Raw genomic sequence first — 20,134 nt, forward strand, 5'->3', positions numbered from 1 at the left:
TTGCACTGCAGCCTGGGTGACAAAAGTGAAACTCCGTCTCAAAAATAAAATAAAATATTGAGTGCACCATGTGGTAAACACATGTGCTGTCATCCAGGATTTGTTCTTCCATTTATAGATGGAAAAACAGATTCGTTACTTTCAAACAACATAAACTCTTCAACATGAAGTCTCTGACAATGCATAAGCAAAGAGAATCAGATCAGTCACTGCCACAGATGCCTACTGAATCCCCATAGGTGTCAGTCCAATCTGTCAACTCTGCTGTCTAGCGAGAGCAGATACTTGGGAAAACTTTCCCACACTAGATACACTGGCACAAGGTCGCCTGAGCATGTACCTTCTTGTGCTTGGTCAGACAGGAGCTATCCCTGAAGGCTTTGCCACACCGATTACACTCGTAGGGCTTCTCACCAGTATGAGTCCTCTGGTGCCAGATGAGGCCCGCAACGTTCCTGAAAAGTTTGACACTGGTTACAGCCACAGACCTTCTCACCAGTATGAATCCTCTTGTGCCTGATGAGGTACATAATCTCAGTGAAAGTTTTTTTCACATTGTTTAACTCATGAGATTTCTTTCCAGAATGATTTTTTTGATGCAAAAGACATGACTGTTGTGGTTGGAGAATTTTTCACACTCCATACACATACAGGGTCTCTTTCCAATGTGAATTCTCCCATGTTTAGTAAGTTATGTGTGATCAATGAAGGCCTTTCTACACTCAGTACATACATAGGGCTCCCCTCACGTATGAATTCTAAGATGGACAATAAGGTGGGAGACATCAGAAAAGGATTTTTCACATTCATTACATTCGAATAGTTTTTCCCCAGTATGACTTCTGAAATGCAAAACAAGGGAAGAGTGGCAGCTGAAGGCCTTCCCATACCAATTCCTTTCACAGGGCTTCTTTCCTATGTGGGTCTTCTCATGCTTGGTAAAGGTGGAGCCAGCATTGAAGGCTTTCCCACTTACTGCATGTACAGGATTTCTCTCCTGTGTGGATTTTTTGATGTACAATCAGGCTGTAATTCTTAGAGAGGGATTTTCCACAGTCATTACAAGTATAAGGGCTCTCTCCAGTATGAGTCCTCTGGTGACTGATGAAATGAGATTTCTGTCTAACGGACAGTCCACATTCACGGTCACTATATTCATTTCCAGAGATACTTCCATTGTGTTCATAAGGACATGTGTCCTTATCAAACACCACCTCATGTCCTTCTCCTTTGTGTCGTTCCTTTCTCTGGCAATTACATGTTGTTCACTAAGGTGTGCAGAAAGGCTGAAGGAGTTATCACCTTCGTTACATTTTGAAGGCTCATCTCCTTGTTAGATCTTCATCAAGGTGGCTAGGTTGTCCACCCTGGCTGATGGCTGCTCTACAGTCATCATTTTCCTCAAGAATTTGACCATTAGAGCCTTTCTCACAATTATGTATGTAACTAAAATGTTTAACCTTTGAGTCATGTTCACAGAAACCTGTTGTTTGAGGACCTCTTTGACATGAAGCTAAGACTAAGCAGGTGGCCACAATGGTCATGGTGACCACAGCCCCTCATAGATGCTCTGGGTCCTTGTGTGTGGATGCTGTTTGCCTCAAATGCACCTCTGGATTTCTATGGAGCATTTCTACCTGGTCCTCACATTCCCAGACTTCTCCTAATGCAGATAAACAGGAATCATCCCCGATGAACCTTTTTATTTTCACCAAATTGGATAGTTCTTTCCCAACACCATCCCGAGTTGATGCTTCCATTTGACTTTTGTTTCCCAGGCTGGAAAGGAAAAGGGGGACGTTTTTGAATCCTTAGAGAAAAAATTGCTAGAGTTAGAATGGTAGTGTGCAAACATTAAAATCAGCCAGGCCAGTATCTATTATATCTGACGCTGTGCCCATTCTGTGACACAGCAATTCCACTTGCAAGGGTACAACCAAAAGAAATGTGTATGTATGTTCATAGAAACACTCTTCGTAACAGCCCGAGACTAGACACTATCCAAATGTCACCAACTGGGGAATGGAAAACTTGTGGTTTACTTACATGACGAAATACCACACATTAACAAAAGTGAATAAACTAAGAGTACACAAAAATACGGGTACATTTCTCAGGCATATTATTTGAAAGAGGAAGTATATTTACTGAAAGTGCACAGTATATTTACTTTGTGAAAACTTTTAGTTTTATATTTATGTATTTTTTTAGCATGTATATTTCCAGGGAAAGCTTTTACAAAATCATATGTGCACACACACACATCCTACCAAAATAAATTAGCCAGATTTTTAAAAAATTAACATAGATTTTTTTTTTCAGTTATACACCTGCATGGTTAGAAGAGAATATAAAGATGGATGAAGGATAGTGAATAAATATCACTTTAGATATTATGATTTTTAAAAAGGGACAGGGTCTGGTTATGTTGCCCAGCCTGAACTCAATCTCCTAGGCTCCTCCCACCTCAGCTTCCTGAGTAGCTGAGACCACAGGTGCATGTTACCATTCCCAGAAAATTTTTGAAAAATTATTTTTTGTAGAGACAGGTCTCACTATGTTGCCCAGGCTGGTCTCAAACTCCTTGCCTCAAGTAATCCTCTGGCTTCAGCCTTCCAAAGTTCCGCGATTACAGGCGTGAGCCACCATGCCCATCCTCTAGCTGTATTTCTGAAGTCCCTTCACTGAGGAGAACTTGATCTCCAACTGTCCCCAAGATGCTTCTTCAGTGTCTCCTGATGCTTTGCTTTTCTCTCTATCCAAACAGAAATCATCTTCCACTCTCCTCTCCACTCCCATTACCATTCTTCCTTCACCTGTCCCACCCGCTCGGCCCCTCTGACTCCAGACATGCACACTGGACTGTCCAGGCCTCCCAACCCACTCGGCCCCTCTGACTCCAGACATGCACACTGGACTGTCCAGGCCTCCCAACCCACTCGGCTCCTCTGAATCCAGACATGCATACTGGACTGTCTAGGCCTCCCAACCCTTAGAGATCTGCCCATCATTACACCCTGAAGAGACCAAAAGCTGTGGCATGGCCCATGCTGCTTCTCCCTGAGTCTTCCCAATCCCAGTAAACAGCCATCCCATTTTCTCAGCGGAAGAGGCCAGAAACCTGCTCCACTGGGATGGAACATCCTCCATTCTCCAATCTCCCTTTTCTCAAAAGTCACACCTAAGCTATCAGCTTTGACTTTCAAATACACATAGTATCCTACCAATTTACACTTCCTCCACCACTGTGGTCCAAGCTATAACTACCTTTTTATTATAAATTGAAGCATAATTTAAACAGAATAATTTCAAAGTGGATGACTCACTGAGTCTTTAGATGTATTTTCATGAGTTTTCATATGTGTATGCAGCTGGGCAACCAGGACAAGCAATGATATAAAACATTCCCATTTTTAGGCCAGGTGCAGTGGCTCACACCTGTAACCCCAGCACTTTGGGAGGCTGAGGCGGGTGGATCACGAGATCAGGAGATCGAGACCATCCTGGCTAACACGGTGAAACCCCATCTCTACTCCAAATACAAAATATGAGCCAGGCGTGGTAGCGGGCACCTGTAATCCCAGCCACTCAGGAGGCTGAGGCAGGAGAATGGCCTGAATCCAGGAGGCGGAGCTTGCACTGAGCCGAGATCGCGCCACTGCACTCCAGCCTGGGCGACAGAGCAAGACTCTGTCTCAAAAAAAAAAATTCCCATTTTCTGGAGGTAATCACTGCTCTGACCTCCATTACTACAGACTGCTTTGATTGGCCCTGAACTCCACGTGAGCACGATTGCACCATCTACATGCCCTTGTCTTGGACTTGTCATTCAACAGTAGCTCTCACGGTTGTTTGCATGGTTAAAACTGAACCCCCCGAAAAAAAAAATTTTTTTAAGACAGGGTCTCATTCTGCTACCCTGGGAGGAATGCAGTGGTATGATCACAGCTCACAGTGGCCTCCAACTCCTGGGCTCAATCAATCCTCTGCCTCAGTCTCCAAAGTAGCTAGGACTACAGGTATGCAACACCATGTGCAGCTACTTACAAAGTTTTTTTTTTTTTCTTTTTTTAATAGAGATATGGTCTCACTATGTTGTCCAGGCTGGTCCTCAACTCCTGGCCTCAAGCAATCCTCCCACCCTGGCCTCCCAAAGTCCTGGGATTACTGGCATGAGCCACTATGCCCAGCATGTACCAAACAATTAAAGAAGAATTAATACCAATTCCTCTCAGACTCTTCCAAAACAGGAGGAGGGAACACTTCCTAACTCATCCTATGAGGCTAGCATTACCTTGATACCAAAGCCAGGCAAGCACACTACAAGAAACCTAGAAACCATATCCCTTAAATGTTGATGGAAAATCTTCAACAAAATACTAGGTAACCGAATTCATCAGTGTATTACAAGGATTACACACCATGACCAAGTAGGACTATTCATGGAATGCAAGTATATTTCAACATACAAAAATTAGTTAATGTAATACATCACAGTAACAGGATAAAGAAAAAAACACGACCATCTCAAATGATGCATTAAAAGCACTGGACAAAATTCCAAACCCAACCCCTGCCTTTCTTTACTTTTTATTTTACTTTTTTTTTTTTTTGAGACCAGGTCTTACTCTGTGACCCAGGCTGCAGTGCAGTGGTGCAATCATGGCTCCCTGAAGCCTCGACTGCCCTGGGGTAAGGTGATCCTCCCACCTCAGTCTCCCCATAGCTGGGACTACATGCACAAGGCAAGACTCCTGGTAATTTTTATATTTTTTGCAGAGATGGGGTTTTTGCCACTTTGCCTAGTCTGGTCTCAAATTTCTGTGCTCAAGCGATACGCCCATTTCGGCCTCCCAAAATGCCCTGATTACAGGTGTGAGCCATTGCGTCTAGCCCCAACACCCTGGCATGATTAAAAAACATACTCAAGGCTGGGCGTGGTGGCTCATACTTGTAATCTCAGCACTTTGGGAGGCCGAGGTGGGAGGATCACGAGGTCAGGAGATCGAGACCATCCTGGCTAACACGGTGAAACCCCGTCTCTACCAAAAATACAAAAAAATTAGCTGGGCGTGCTGGCAGGCGCCTGTAGTCCCAGCTACTCGGGAGGCTGAGGCAGGAGAATGGCGTGAACCCGGGAGGCAGAGCTTGCAGTGAGCCAAGATCACGCCACTGCACTCCAGCCTGGGCAACAGAGCAAGACTCCGTCTCAAAAAAAAAAAAAAAAAAAAAGTTTAGGCCAAGCGCAGTAGCTGACGCCTGTAATCCCAGCACTTGAGGAGGCCGAGGGGGGCAGATCACCTGAGGTCTGGAGTTTGAGACCAGCCTGGCCAACATGGTGAAACCCCTTCTCTACTAAAAACACAAAAATTAGCCAGGCATGGTGGCGGGCAACTGTAATCGTAGCTACTCGGGAGGCTGAAGTAGACGAATCACTTGAACTCGGGAGGCAGAAGTTGCAGTGAGCCAAGATCACACCACTGCACTCTAGCCTGGGCGATAAAGCCAGGCTCCGTCTCAAAAAAAAAAAAAAGAATTTAAAGGGGACAGGTCAGGATATTGAGAAACACAATTTTCACATAAACAAAAGGGTCAGGGGCCAGGCGCGGTGGCTCATGCCTGTAATCCCAACACTTTGGGAGGCCGAGGCAGGCAGATCATGAGGTCAGGAGATCGAGACCATCCTGGCTAACACGGTGAAACCCCATCTCTACTCCAAATACAAAATATGAGCCAGGCGTGGTGGCGGGCACCTGTAGTCCCAGCCACTCAGGAGGCTGAGGCAGGAGAATGGCCTGAACCCAGGAGGCGGAGCTTGCAGTGAGCCGAGATCGCGCCACTGCACTCCAGCCTGGGCGACAGAGCAAGACTCTGTCTCAAAAAAAAAAAATTCCCATTTTCTGGAGGTAATCACTGCTCTGACCTCCATTACTACAGACTGCTTTGATTGGCCCTGAACTCCACGTGAGCACGATTGCACCATCTACATGCCCTTGTCTTGGACTTGTCATTCAACAGTAGCTCTCACGGTTGTTTGCATGGTTAAAACTGAACCCCCCGAAAAAAAAAATTTTTTTAAGACAGGGTCTCATTCTGCTACCCTGGGAGGAATGCAGTGGTATGATCACAGCTCACAGTGGCCTCCAACTCCTGGGCTCAATCAATCCTCTGCCTCAGTCTCCAAAGTAGCTAGGACTACAGGTATGCAACACCATGTGCAGCTACTTACAAAGTTTTTTTTTTTTTCTTTTTTTAATAGAGATATGGTCTCACTATGTTGTCCAGGCTGGTCCTCAACTCCTGGCCTCAAGCAATCCTCCCACCCTGGCCTCCCAAAGTCCTGGGATTACTGGCATGAGCCACTATGCCCAGCATGTACCAAACAATTAAAGAAGAATTAATACCAATTCCTCTCAGACTCTTCCAAAACAGGAGGAGGGAACACTTCCTAACTCATCCTATGAGGCTAGCATTACCTTGATACCAAAGCCAGGCAAGCACACTACAAGAAACCTAGAAACCATATCCCTTAAATGTTGATGGAAAATCTTCAACAAAATACTAGGTAACCGAATTCATCAGTGTATTACAAGGATTACACACCATGACCAAGTAGGACTATTCATGGAATGCAAGTATATTTCAACATACGAAAATTAGTTAACGTAATACATCACAGTAACAGGATAAAGAAAAAAACACGACCATCTCAAATGATGCATTAAAAGCACTAGACAAAATTCCAAACCCAACCCCTACCTTTCTTTACTTTTTATTTTACTTTTTTTTTTTTTTTTGAGACCAGGTCTTACTCTGTGACCCAGGCTGCAGTGCAGTGGTGCAATCATGGCTCCCTGAAGCCTCGACTGCCCTGGGGTAAGGTGATCTTCCCACCTCAGTCTCCCCATAGCTGGGACTACATGCACAAGGCAAGACTCCTGGTAATTTTTATATTTTTTGCAGAGATGGGGTTTTTGCCACTTTGCCTAGTCTGGTCTCAAATTTCTGTGCTCAAGCGATACGCCCATTTCGGCCTCCCAAAATGCTCCGATTACAGGTGTGAGCCATTGCGTCTAGCCCCAACACCCTGGCATGTTTAAAAAACATACTCAAGGCTGGGCGTGGTGGCTCACACTTGTAATCTCAGCACTTTGGGAGGCCGAGGTGGGAGGATCACGAGGTCAGATCGAGACCATCCTGGCTAACACGGTGAAACCCTGTCTCTACCAAAAATACAAAAAAATTAGCTGGGCGTGCTGGCAGGCGCCTGTAGTCCCAGCTACTCGGGAGGCTGAGGCAGGAGAATGGCGTGAACCCGGGAGGCAGAGCTTGCAGTGAGCCAAGATCACGCCACTGTACTCCAGCCTGGGCAACAGAGCAAGACTCCGTCTCAAAAAAAAGTTTAGGCCAAGCGCAGTAGCTGACGCCTATAATCCCAGCACTTGAGGAGGCCGAGGGGGGCAGATCACCTGAGGTCTGGAGTTTGAGACCAGCCTGGCCAACATGGTGAAACCCCTTCTCTACTAAAAACACAAAAATTAGCCAGGCATGGTGGCGGGCAACTGTAATCGTAGCTACTCCGGAGGCTGAAGTAGAGGAATCACTTGAACTCGGGAGGCAGAAGTTGCAGTGAGCCAAGATCACACCACTGCACTCTAGCCTGGGCGATAAAGCCAGGCTCCGTCTCAAAAAAAAAAAAAAAAAAAGAATTTAAAAGGGACAGGTCAGGATATTGAGAAACACAATTTTCACATAAACAAAAGGGTCAGGGGCCAGGCGCGGTGGCTCATGCCTGTAATCCCAACACTTTGGGAGGCCGAGGCAGGCAGATCATGAGGTCAGGAGATCGAGACCATCCTGGCTAACACGGTGAAACCCCATCTCTACTCAAAATACAAAAAAATTAGCCAGGCATGGTGGCGGGCACCTGTAGTCCCAGCTACTCGGGAGGCTGAGGCAGGAGAATGGCATGAACCCGGGAGGCGGGGCTTACAGTGAGCCGAGATCACGCCACTGCACTCCAGCCTGGGTGACAAAGCAAGACTCTCTCCAAAAAAAAAAAAGGGGGGCAGAGGAAAAATGTGGGGAATCTGCATTAGGATAACACAGACAAAATGGGGCAGGGGAACAATCAGATACGCATTTGTGTCTGGGACGTCGGGGTGACTGCACTTGTAAAAATAAGCTATCAATTTGCATTGCCATGGTGAAGTTTTAACAACAGCTCACCAGGAATTTCCTTGTGGGCAAAATATGGGGGAGGCATGTAGCATTTCATCTTGTAGCCATCTTATTTAGGAACGGGGAGGCAGGTTTGCTTGACTCAGCTTCCAGCTTGACTTTTCTCTTTGGCTAAATGAGTTTGGAGTCCCAAAATTCAATTTCTTTTCACAACCGTGGTAAGACTTGGCTCAAAAATAATACCATAATGGCTGGGTGCAGTGGCTCACGACTATAATCCCAGGACTTTGGAAGGCCGAGGTGGGTGGATCACTTGAGGTCAGGAGTTCGAGACCAGCCTAGGGAACATGGTGAAACCCCGTCTCTACTAAAAATACAAAATTAGCCAGGCATGGTGGCATGCGCCTCTAATCCCAGCTACTCGGGAGGCTGAGGCAGGAGAATCACTTGAACTCGGGAGGCAGAGGTTGCCATAAGCCAAGATCGTGCCACTGTAGTCCAGCCTGGGCAACAGAAAGACTCCAGCTCAAAAAATAATAAGGCTGGGTGCGGTGGCTCACGCCTGTAATCCCAACACTAAGGGAGGCCAAGGTGGAGTGGATCACAAGGTCAAGAGTTCAAGACCAGCCTGGCCAACATAGTGAAACCCCATCTGTATCAAAAATACAAAAATTAGCAGGGCATGGTGGCGCGTGCCTGTAGTCCCAGCTACTTGGGAGGCTGAGGCAGGAGAATAGCTTGAACCTGGTAGGCAGACGTTGTGGTAAGCCAAGATCATGCCATTGCACTCCAGCCTGGGCAACAGGCCGAGACTCTGCCTCAAAAAAAAGATGATAATAATAATGCCATAATATAATTAGGAATTGGGAAATTTTGAAAAGGATGGGTTATCACATGATAACAGGAAATTATTGCTCATTTTCTTAGGTGTGATATGGTATTATGGTTATGCAAAAGAATGTCTTTATTCTTAGAATATATGTGCCAACATATTTATGAGTAAAGTGTCATACCTGTAATAAATATATATACATGTAGACATACATATACATAAACACATGCACACATAAAAATACATATATGCAGATAAATATACAAACATACATAATATAAATATATACACAATACACATACATATATACATACAAAAATACATATATACACACATATGCCCCCAAATATATACAAAAACAAATATGTATATATACACGTATGCACCAATATACATTAATAAATATATAATTGTGTTATATATTACAGGCACATAAAACAAATATGGCAAAATATTAACTGGTGAATCTTGGAGTGGGTGATGGGCATTCAAGATACTCTTTTTTCTCAACTTTTCTGTTAGAGTATTTTAGAAACTTGTCAAAATATAAAGTAGGCAGGGGAAATATAAAAGCCTCCTGGAGAGATATTCCAGGATCATCATTCATTAACACCTTGGTGAGGTGAACTTATAACAGGTTTCTCAAAAGGCATTCAAGAGATGGTTGTAAGTGTTCAAGGGGGAAAAATATGATGCTAGCTAGAAGCTGTTAAAAAACAACTATGGAGTTACCAACCGGGAAAATGCTAGTTTGTAAGGCCCTTTCCAGGCAATAGGTTTTGTTGCAGGACAGTAAAGGAAGGCCAGAAGTGTCAGCCGCTAAGAACTGGAGTCAGGGCAAGGCAGAGCTGTCCAAAGCACTCACAGGTTCCTGGGGCAAACCCTGGAATCAACTGGCCCTCTAGCTGCTCCCAGTGGTTGGCAGCTGATCCTAGTTCAATCCTATTTAATCTCTTTGTGAGCTAAATATTGTTTCTGAGAAGATAAGTAAGTGAAAATAGGGCAAATATAATTCTATTCTGGATTCAACAGGGAGCTTACTATTTAAATAAAACTTCAAATTCCATTTAAATATTTTATATTAAAGATATCACTGCAAAATTAATGCATGTTCATTGCAGAAAATCTGGAAAACATAAATAAGTACAAAGATAATAAAAAATAATCTATAATCTCACTGTTGAGCCTTGGGTGCATTTACTTCCTGTTTTCTTCACAGAGAATCATTTTGAAACAGGTGGAGTCAATGTGTATATATAACTTGGGTCCTTTTTTGTTTTTCCTAGTTAACATTATATTATGGGCAGTTCCCACAACATTAACATGTCTTTGTTAGTATAAGAAATGCCACAGCCACTCTGAAGAACAATTCAGAAGAACTAGGTTGAAATAAAAAATTCTAAATGCCAAGAGATGTGGTGGATCAACACTGGCATCCTTTTTACAATGACAAATTAAAATTCAAAAGTAGTATCAGAGGATCTCACATTTAGTAAGCACGGTTTCATCAAACTTTTGTTCCAGTTAGATATGCATGCAAGTCATCATGTACATGTGTTTCTCTCAATGCTTGTGTGAAAATTTTGAAAACCTACAGGCTAGAAAAACCCTTACAAGGATACACATTCAACATGCCCCCCTAAAGCACTGGTGGACAAGCTGAAAACCTGGAAACTTCCAAGATGTTCATCAACAGGAAAGGCAAGACAAAAAAAACTGTGGCATTTTCACAAGGTAGAATACTACAGAGCAGTGAAAGCCGGTGTGCTGAAAGCTTCACCTAGTACAAGGTTGGGGAGAGAAGAAGGTTGCAAAGTTTCGTAGCACATAAAGCATGCCAATTTCAAACACACGCACGCATGCACACACAAACACCCCATACTCCATACTGCCCGAGGCACTGGATATTACAAAGGAAAAAACTCTTAAAAAAAAAAAAAAAAAAAAAAAAAAACGGCCTGGGCACACTAGATAAATGTGCAGTGGATGCATCACACACCCTCTCTGTGATCTTAAGTCTGTAGGAAAAGGGTCAGCTTCCTGTGGTCACAGGGATGGCCCTTTTTCTTTCATTCTGCAAACATTTATTGAACACGTACTGTATGCCAGGCCCTGTTCTAGGCATCAGTAATCCAGCAGTGGATCAGACAGATGAAGACCTCCACCTCACAGAGTAGGCATTCTGGTAGGGGAATAGGAAAGAACTGCACAATCTGTCACTATCAAATGCTCTGCAAACTGAGGAAGCACATACCTGCAATCCAGTTTCTGAGTTAGAGCTCCTTTCCCAAACCGTCCCAATCTCTATCCACTGCCCACAACTCAAAAGCCAAGCAACCTCAGAGAATGAACTGCCGAAGGAAGAAGCTAGGGCACGGAATTTCACCTGATGCAAGCTCTATCATCATCACCTGCAACCCAGCAGCGAACAGTCCTTAGCCCAGCAGCCCCAGTCCTAGGGCATGCGAGGATTCTGCCTGTTACTGAGTAAGGAGAGTGTTTAGAGGACAGATATGACCTGACAGGCTTCCACTGAATCGTGAGGAGGCCAGAAGCACGGGAGCAAAGAGATGCCCGTACCAGAGAGTACAGGTGTGGTGATGTGGCTAAATTCTGGAAATATCTTTTTTATTTTTATTTTTTTGAGATAGAGTCTCGCTCTGTCAGTGCTGGAGTGCAGTGGCATGATCTTGGCTCACTGCAACTTCAGCCTCCCAGGTTCAAGCGATCCTCCTGCCTCAGCCTCCCAAGCAGCTGGGATTAAAAGCGCTTGCTTTAGGGGACATGTGAGATCCTCTGATACTACTTTTGAATTTTAATTTATGTCATTGTAAAACGCCCAGCTAACTGAATTCTGGAAATATCTCAAAGGTTAAGGCATGGGATTCTGGACAGAGACGATGTGGGGATTGGGGAAAAGAGAAATATCCAGGTGGACAAAGAGGATTGTGGTTGTGGGTGGAAGGAGTCACCACTTAGAGAGACTGAGTTTGGGGGAAAGTAGATGCTCAGCTGAGGATCCCAAAGTCTGAGAGGCCTGTCCCTGGGGGTCAGCATTCGGGCATCAGAGGTTTGTAGGGAGGGCAGCCCAGTATACAACCGCACGGAAGGGAGGAAGGGCAAGTCAGTGGAGTCAGAACCCAGCAGGGATGGGAGGAAGCCTGGCTGGGAATGTTCACAGTGGGTAGGAAGGGGAAGGAACACACAATCCTAAAGGGGCAGAGGAGGAAGCCATCTCTTGGGATAAGGAAGAGGAAGAAGAACAGGGTTGTTAGGAGGAGTAGGATGAAAAGTGGGGAAAGAGTCCTTGGGAGTAAGACACGGGAAGCAGAATAGGTTGTTCAAGCCCAAATCTTGTGAGGAGAGGGAGAAGGGAGGGGCGTCCGCACCTGTGCAGGAAGAGAGGAGGGGTCCACACCCTGGGAAGGTGAGAAAAGGCCACCTGTGCCCGCAGGAAAAAAAAAAAAAGAGAATATTGGGGAGGCTGAGGTTAAGGGAAGGGCGAAAAAAAAGGGATCCGACCCAGTAGGAGAGGAGAGGAAGAGAAATGAGCCCCCGCCCCAAAGGGGGCCTGCGCCCACTAGGAGAGAGAATTAGAGGGTCCGTGCTCCACAGGGAGAAGGGAGAGGAAATTCGGAGTTGACATCGCACTGGGGAGAAGGGGATAGGGGGCCCACGCCCCACGAAGAGGAGGGAGTAGGGGTCCGCGCCCCACCACTAAAGAAGAGTAGAGGGTTCGCGCCCTGCGGGGAGAGGCGTTAGGGGGTCCGCGCCCGGCGAGGAGATGCGCGTACAAGGCCCGCACCCCAAGGGGAGAAGACACGCGGGAGGGTCCGAGCCAGGCGGAGAGAGTTCCTCACGCCCGCCCCACCGGGAACCACAAGCCAGCGCCCTTAACAAGCCCCTGCCCAGAGCAGGGCTGCCGCGTACCCTCACAGACAGAAAGAGCGGCCACGCAGCCACCGCCCAGCCCCAGCCACTCTGCAGTCCTTGACGCCACATTCACTAGCCCTTGGCTCCGCGACCGGTGGGCGGGAATGGAGGAAACAGACCCGAGAGGCCGCGAGAGCGGGAAACTCACTTCCCGCCGCCGTAGCGTCCCCGTCAGCGCGCCCTCGGTCTCTCCGGAAGGGCGCGCAGAGTTCCCGGATGCGATATTTCCGGCGACACCGGACGCTGGGGGCGGGGCCTACTGTGTCGAGGGCGGGGCCGGGGCCGGCAAGGGGCGCGGCCGTGGCCGCAGCTGCATGGCAGCCAGAACCTGCCGGCGCTCGCAGTGTTGCCTTTCGGGGTTCTTTGTCCTTCGCTTCTGCTGGTAGGTGACGTTTAACAGACGGAAAAACGCCGGGAGCGCACGTGGGCTGCCTTGAGCCCCGCGGACGAGCACCTTGTCTCTCAGGTTGACCAGCCGTACATCCCCTTGCCAGCCTGCACCACCCACCCTGGACGCGCGTGGTCTCGGCAGAATCTTGTTCACACGGGTCCCACTCGTAGGCTGCCGTGTCTCCTTCCTCTCACGGCGTCGGGGACTGGGGCCTGGAGTCACTCCTCTGCAGGGGTGTGGAACGCTCCAATGGACGCTGACACCTTCATGCGGTCGTTTAACGCTCCGTGCACAATAACCATTTTACTCGGTTGTGTGATGCGCCATCGAAAATAACCCATTTACACGGTTGTATAAGACCCCACGACACGATAACCCCTCTACGCAGTTATGTAAGACTCCATGGCACAATAACCCCTTCATGCGGTTGTGTAACTCTCCATGGTACAAAAACCCATTGCCGTGCATAAGGTTCCGTGCCAAAATAACCACTTTACGGCATTGCATAACATTCTATGGCACAATAACCACTTTACAAGGCTGTGTAATACTCTACGGCACAATAACCCTTTCATGTGGTTGTGTAATCTTCCATGGTGCAATAACCACTTCACTTGGTTGTGTAATCCTGCAGGGCACAATAATCATTTTATGTGATCGTATAAAATGCTCCACTGTGAATACACCATTTGCTCATTTTCCTTCCTGTCAATGGATATTTGGGCTGTTTCCAGTTGGGAGTTACTACAAAGGAACCTGCTGTGAACATTGTGTGTGTATCTTTTGATAAGCAGGTTTGTATTTCTGTTGGGTGAATGCCTAGGACTGCAGCTGTCTCTTCATGGGTGCACATGTTCAGGTTAGGAGGTAACACTAGTTTACAGTGCCCCCTGCAGTGGTGTATAAGATTCCCAGTTGCTCCCCATTCTTGCCAACACTTGGTACTATCTGTTGTTTTCATTTTTGCCATTAGTGTGGTGTGAAGTAGCATCTTGTGATTTCTCTGATTAGTAGTAAAGTTGGGCACACTTTCATGCACTTATTGGCCATTTGGACTTTTCCTTGTTTATGAGGGGGCTGGTTCAAGTCATTTGCCAACTTTTCTATTAAGTTGCATTCTTATTGAGATGCTGAGTTCTTTATATATTTGGAGGCCAGTCCTTTGTTGGCTCTACAGTGGTCTTCTCCCACTCTGTCACTTGCCCTTTCACTTGCATAATATTGCTTTCTGATGAACATAAGTTGGTTTTTGTTTTTTTTTTTTTTTTTTTTTTTGAGATGGAGTCTTGTTCTGTTGCCCAGGCTGGAGTGCAGTGGTATGATCTTGGCTCACTGCAACCTCTGCCTTCCAGGTTCAAGCAATCCTCCTGCCTCAGACCCCCAAGCAATTGGGATTACAGGTGCATGACATCATGCCCAGTTAATTTTTATATTTTTAGTAGAGATGGGTTTTGCCATGTTGGCCCGGCTGGTCTCGAACTCCTCACCTCAAATGATCCATCCACCTCGGCCTCCCAAAGTGCTAGGATTACATGTGTGAGCCACTGTGCCCAGCCCCTTTCCAGTTTTAAAGCCAGGAACAGGGAGTAGATTTCTCACTCTTTAGCTCTCTACTCGCTCCTTCCTCAGCATCTGACTCCAGCCCGCAATCTCTGCTTTTAAGGGCATGTGTGCTAGATTGGGCCCATCCAGATAATCCAGGATACCTTCTTCTCTATCTCGTGTCCCACTCATTTCAGCCACACTTGCAATGGCCCAGGCTACCCCAGAATCCATCTGGAACTCCCCTAGTCCACATCTCATATTCTCTTTGGTCAGGAGTTTCCATCCTCTGTGACTGAATTACAGTAGCCTCTCCTGATTGGCAGTTTCACTTCTCCACCTTTGTTACCCGAGGTCAACTGTGGTCTGAAAATATTAAATGGAAAATCCAGAAATAAACAATTCATAAGTTTCACATTGCACACTGTTCTGAGTAGCATGATTAAATCCCATGCTGTACCACACCATCCCGCCCAGGATGGGAACCAGGCATTTGTCCAGTGTGTCCACACTGTATACCCACTATTAGTCACTTTTAGAAGCCACCTTGGTTATTAAATCAACCATCATGGTATCACAGTACTTGTGTTCAAGTAACCTTTACCTTAAAAATTATTTTATAAATTAAACCTTATCACAGGTTGAGTATAAGAAAAAACATAGTATACAGTTAGCCCTCCATATGCATGGGTTCCACATTTGTAGATTCAACCAACTTTGGATTGAAAGTATTTGAAAAAACACTGTATCTGTAGTGAGCGTGTGCAGACTTTTTTCCTCATCATTACCTCCTAAACAATACAGTATAAAAACTACAAAGTATTTACATTGTATTAGGGAACATAAGTAATCTAAACATTACTATTTTTTTTTTTTTTTTTGGTGATGGAGTCTCACTCTGTCTCCCAGGCTGGAGTGCAGTGGCATGATCTTGGCTCACTGCAGCCTCCACTTCCCAGGTTCAAGTGATTTTCCTGCCTCAGCCTCTCTAGTAGCTGGGATTACGGGTGCACGCTACCACACCCAGCTAATTTTTGTATTTTTAGAAGAGACGGGGTTTTGCCATGTTGGCCAGGCTGGTCTTGAATTCCTGACCTTAGGTGATCTGCCCACCTTGGCCTCCCGAAGTGCTGGGATTACAGGCTTGAGCCATTGCGCCCAGCCTAGACATTAAAGTACACTGGAAGATGTGTGTAGATTATATGAAAATACACACCATCTTATATGAGGGACTTCAGCATCATCCGATTTGGTGTCTGAGGGCAGTTTTGGAATCAATCTCCCGCAGATATGGAGGGACAACTGTATATACGGTTTGGTGTCATAAGAGGTTTTAGGCATCCACCATGGTACTGGAATATATCCCCCTTGGATTTGGTGGGGAGGACTACTACATGTTCATTACAGCAGTGATTTCTGCTAATTTGAGAAAAGTTTATTTTTTATTATTTCATTTCATTTTGTAGAGATAGGGTCTCTGTCTGTTGCCCAGGCTGGTCCCAAACCCCTGGACTCAAGTGATCCTCTCACCTCAGCCTCCCAAAGTCCTGGAATTACAAGTGTGAGCCATAGTGCCCAGCCTAGGAAAATTTTTTCAATAAAGATTAAGAGGAATACAATTCACACAAAACCATGGGGCTCATACCAATATCATAGTTGACACCACTTCTTCAGAATGCTTACTCTCTGGCCACAACTGGTCAGGGGATGAGTCCATCCCAGAATCTGAAAGGTGGAACCAAGAGGTGGAGATGCTGCTGGCACTAACACTGCAACACCTGCACATTTTACTTGAGAGCTGCAGACACCAAAGTGAAGTGCCCAGCCTGGGCGTTCCTGACAGTCCACTAGGGACTTGTGTCTTATGATACACACATTTCTACAGAGACACAAATCTGTAACTTATAACTGTACACATCCTGGGAATGTAAGACTTTCCCCCCCCAATAATGGGGTTCATTCTTTTGAAAGTATGAACAAGAAATGTATACACTTAAGCCTTGGCACAGCTCACACCTGGGCTGGATAACTCTGCTGTGGGGGCCATCATGAGCCTTGTAGGATGTTTAGTAGCAGCCCCAGCCTCCACCTGACAGATGCCACCCTTCATCATGACCACCCAGATATCTCCATATGTCCCCTGGGGGCAAAATTGCCCCTGGATGAGAACCACTGCTCACAGTGAATAGATCCACATGTTCAAGTGCGCCCACACCATGGAATATTACACAGCACTGAGGAGAAACCACAGCTGCCTGCAGCAACATGGATGGGTCTAACCTACACAATGTTGTGCAACAGGCAGGCATCTAATTCCATTCATACAAACACATGGTGAGGCGGGCTTTATTCCAGAAGCTACTACAGAGGGGCTTGGGAGGCCAGACTCAACTCCAGCTTGGACAAGAACAAGTGAGGGCTTAAAGCCAAGAAGCAGTAGGGTATCTGGAGGATGAAAAATTACTAAGTGCAAATCTCAGGGATAAGGGGTGAATTCTTGCCAGACCAACTCAAGAGAAGTTTTCCTAAAGGCAGGATAAGGGAAGACGACATTGAAGGTGGGGGACAAGGAATTTGATCAGATATCAAGAGGAAGGGGAAGATTTTTTGCTAACATGACTTAGTAGGATTATGTATTAGTCCATTCTCACACTGCTATAAAGGACTACCTGAGACTGGGTAATTTATGAAGAAAAGAGGTTTCATTGACTCACAGTTCCACAGGCTGTACAGGAAGCATGGCTGGAAGGCCTCAAGAAACTTACAATCATGACAGAGGGTGGAGAAGCAAGCACACCTTACTGTGGCAGAGCGAGTGGAGTGGGGAGTGCTACACACTTTTAAACAACCAGGTCTCATGAAAACTCACTCACTATCATGAAAACAGCAAAAGGGGAAATCCACCACCATGATAAAATCACCTCCCGCCAGGTCTGTCCCCCAACACTGGGAATTACAATTCGACATGAGATTTTGGCAGAAACACAGAGCTAACCCATATCATTCTATCCCTGTCCCACCCCTAAATCTCATATTCTTCTCATATTGCAAAATGCAATCATGCCTTCCCAACAGTCCCCCAAAGTCTTAACTCATTCCAGCATTACTCAAAAGTGCAAGTCCAAAGACTCATCTGAGACAAGGCAAGTCCCTTTCACTCATGAGCCTGTAAAATCAAAAGCAAGTGAGTTACTTCCAAGGTACAATGGAGGGTACAGGCATTGGGTAAATTCCCCTATTCCAAAAGGGAGAAATTGGTCAAAACAAAGGGGCTACAGGTCCCATGCAAGTCTGAATACCAGCAGGGCAGTCATTAAATGTTTAAGCTCCAAAATAATCTTCTTTGACTCCATGTCTCACATCCAGGTCACACTGATGCAAGGGCTGGGCTCCCAAGGCCTTGGGCACTCCACTTCTGTGGCAATGCAGGGTACAGCCCCTGTGGCTGCTTTCACAGGCTGGTATTGAGTGCTTGTGGCTTTTCCAGGCACACGGTGCAAGCTAACGGTGGACCTACCATTCTGGAGTCTGGAAGATGATGACCCTCTTCTCACAGCTCCACTAGGCAGTGCCTGAGTGGGGACTCTGTGTGGGGGTTCCAACCCCACATTTCCCCCATCCCCCTGCCTTAGTAGAGGTTCTCCACGAGGGCTCTACCCATGCAGCAGACTTCTGCCTGGACGTCCAGGTGTTCCCATACATCCTCTGAAATCTAGGCAGAGGCTCCCAAACTTCAACTCTTGCCTTCTGTGCACCCACAGGTCCAATACCACGTGGAAGCTGCCAAGGCTTGGGACTTGCACCCTCTGAAGCAATGGACCAAGCTGTACATTGGCCCCTTTTAGCCACAGTTAGAACTGAAGCAGCTGGGATGCAGGATGCCAAGTCTTGAGGGTGCACAGAGCACTGGGGCCCTGGACCCTGGCCCACAAAACCATTTTTCTCTCCTAGGCCTCCAGGCTTGTGATGGGAGGGGCTGCTGTGAAGGTCTCTGAAATGCCCTGCAGGCATTTTGCTCATTATCTTGGCTATTAACATTCAGCTCTTCTTTACTTATGTACATTTCTGCAGCCTTCGATTTGTGCCAGAAAATGGGCAGCAAATTTTCAAAACTTTCATGCTTTGCTTCCAGTTTAAATATACGTTATAGTTTTAGGTCATTTTTTTGATTATGCAATTGAGTGCAGACTTTTAGAAGCAGCCAGGTGACCTCTCCAACACTGCTGCTTAGAAATTTATTCTGCCAGACACTCTAAACAATCTTTCTCAAGCTCAAGTTGTGTCTCTCACAGATCTCTAGAGCAGGAGCACAATGCTGCCAGTCTTTTTGCTAAAGCACAGCGAGAGTGACCTTTATTCTAGTTACCAGTGAGTTCCTCATCTCCATCTGAGACCACCACAGCCCAGACTTCACTGTCCATATTATTAGCATTTTGGTCACAACCATTTAAGTCTCTAGGAAGTTCCACACTTTCCCTCAACTTCCTGTCTTCTTCTGATCCCTTCAAACTGTTCCAACATCTGCACATTACCCAGTTCCAAAGTAGCTTCAGGAATCTTTATAGCAGTGCCCCACTCCTGTTACCAACTTTCTTTATTAGTCCATTCTCACACTGCTATGAGGAACTACCTAAGATTTGGTAATTTATGAAGAAAAGAGGTTTAATTGACTCACGATTCCACAGGCTGTACATGAAGCATGGCTGGGAGGCCTCAGGAAACTTACAGTCATGGCAGAAGGTGAAGAAGTAAGCATGTCTTACCATGGCAGAGCAGGAAAGAGGGTGAATGAAAAAGCAAGTGCTACACACTTTTAAACAAGCAGGTCTCACGTTAACTCACTATCATGAGAACAGCAAGGAGGAAATCTGCCCCCATGATCCATTCATCTCCCACCAGGTCCCTCCCCTAACAGTAGGAATTACAATTTGACATGAGATTTGGGTGGGGACACAGAGCCAAGCCATATCAGATTCTGTTTTGAGACAGGGTCTTGCCCCATTATCCAGCCCACAGTGCAGTGGTGTGATCATGGCTCACTGTAGCCTCAAACTCCCAGGCTTAAGAGATTCTTCTGCCTTATTCCTGACTCTCCCTCCTGAGAAGCTGAAACTAAAGGCACATGCCATCACACCTGGCTAATTTTTACATTACTATTTGCAGAGATGGGGGTCTTGCTATGTTGCCCAGGCTGGTCTTGAACTCCTAGGCTCAAGCAATCCTCCTGCCTCAGCCTCCTGAAGTGGTGAAATTAC

General features: G+C 46.1%; 1 protein-coding gene across 1 annotated transcript; it reads right to left on the bottom strand.

The window, feature by feature from the left end:
* Positions 1 to 83: 83 nt before the first annotated feature.
* On the bottom strand, positions 84 to 15,113 carry LOC129021129 (uncharacterized). Its single transcript, XM_054466172.1, has 3 exons — positions 15,044 to 15,113; positions 13,095 to 13,526; positions 84 to 1,779 (listed from the first exon to the last, which is right to left on the bottom strand). Exons 1-3 carry the CDS (start codon positions 15,111 to 15,113, stop codon positions 1,709 to 1,711), a joined length of 573 nt encoding a protein of 190 aa, XP_054322147.1. The 3' UTR covers positions 84 to 1,708.
* Positions 15,114 to 20,134: the final 5,021 nt, after the last annotated feature.

Source organism: Pongo pygmaeus, chromosome 20, assembly GCF_028885625.2.
Source record: "Pongo pygmaeus isolate AG05252 chromosome 20, NHGRI_mPonPyg2-v2.0_pri, whole genome shotgun sequence".
Classification (NCBI taxonomy): Eukaryota; Metazoa; Chordata; class Mammalia; order Primates; family Hominidae; genus Pongo; species Pongo pygmaeus.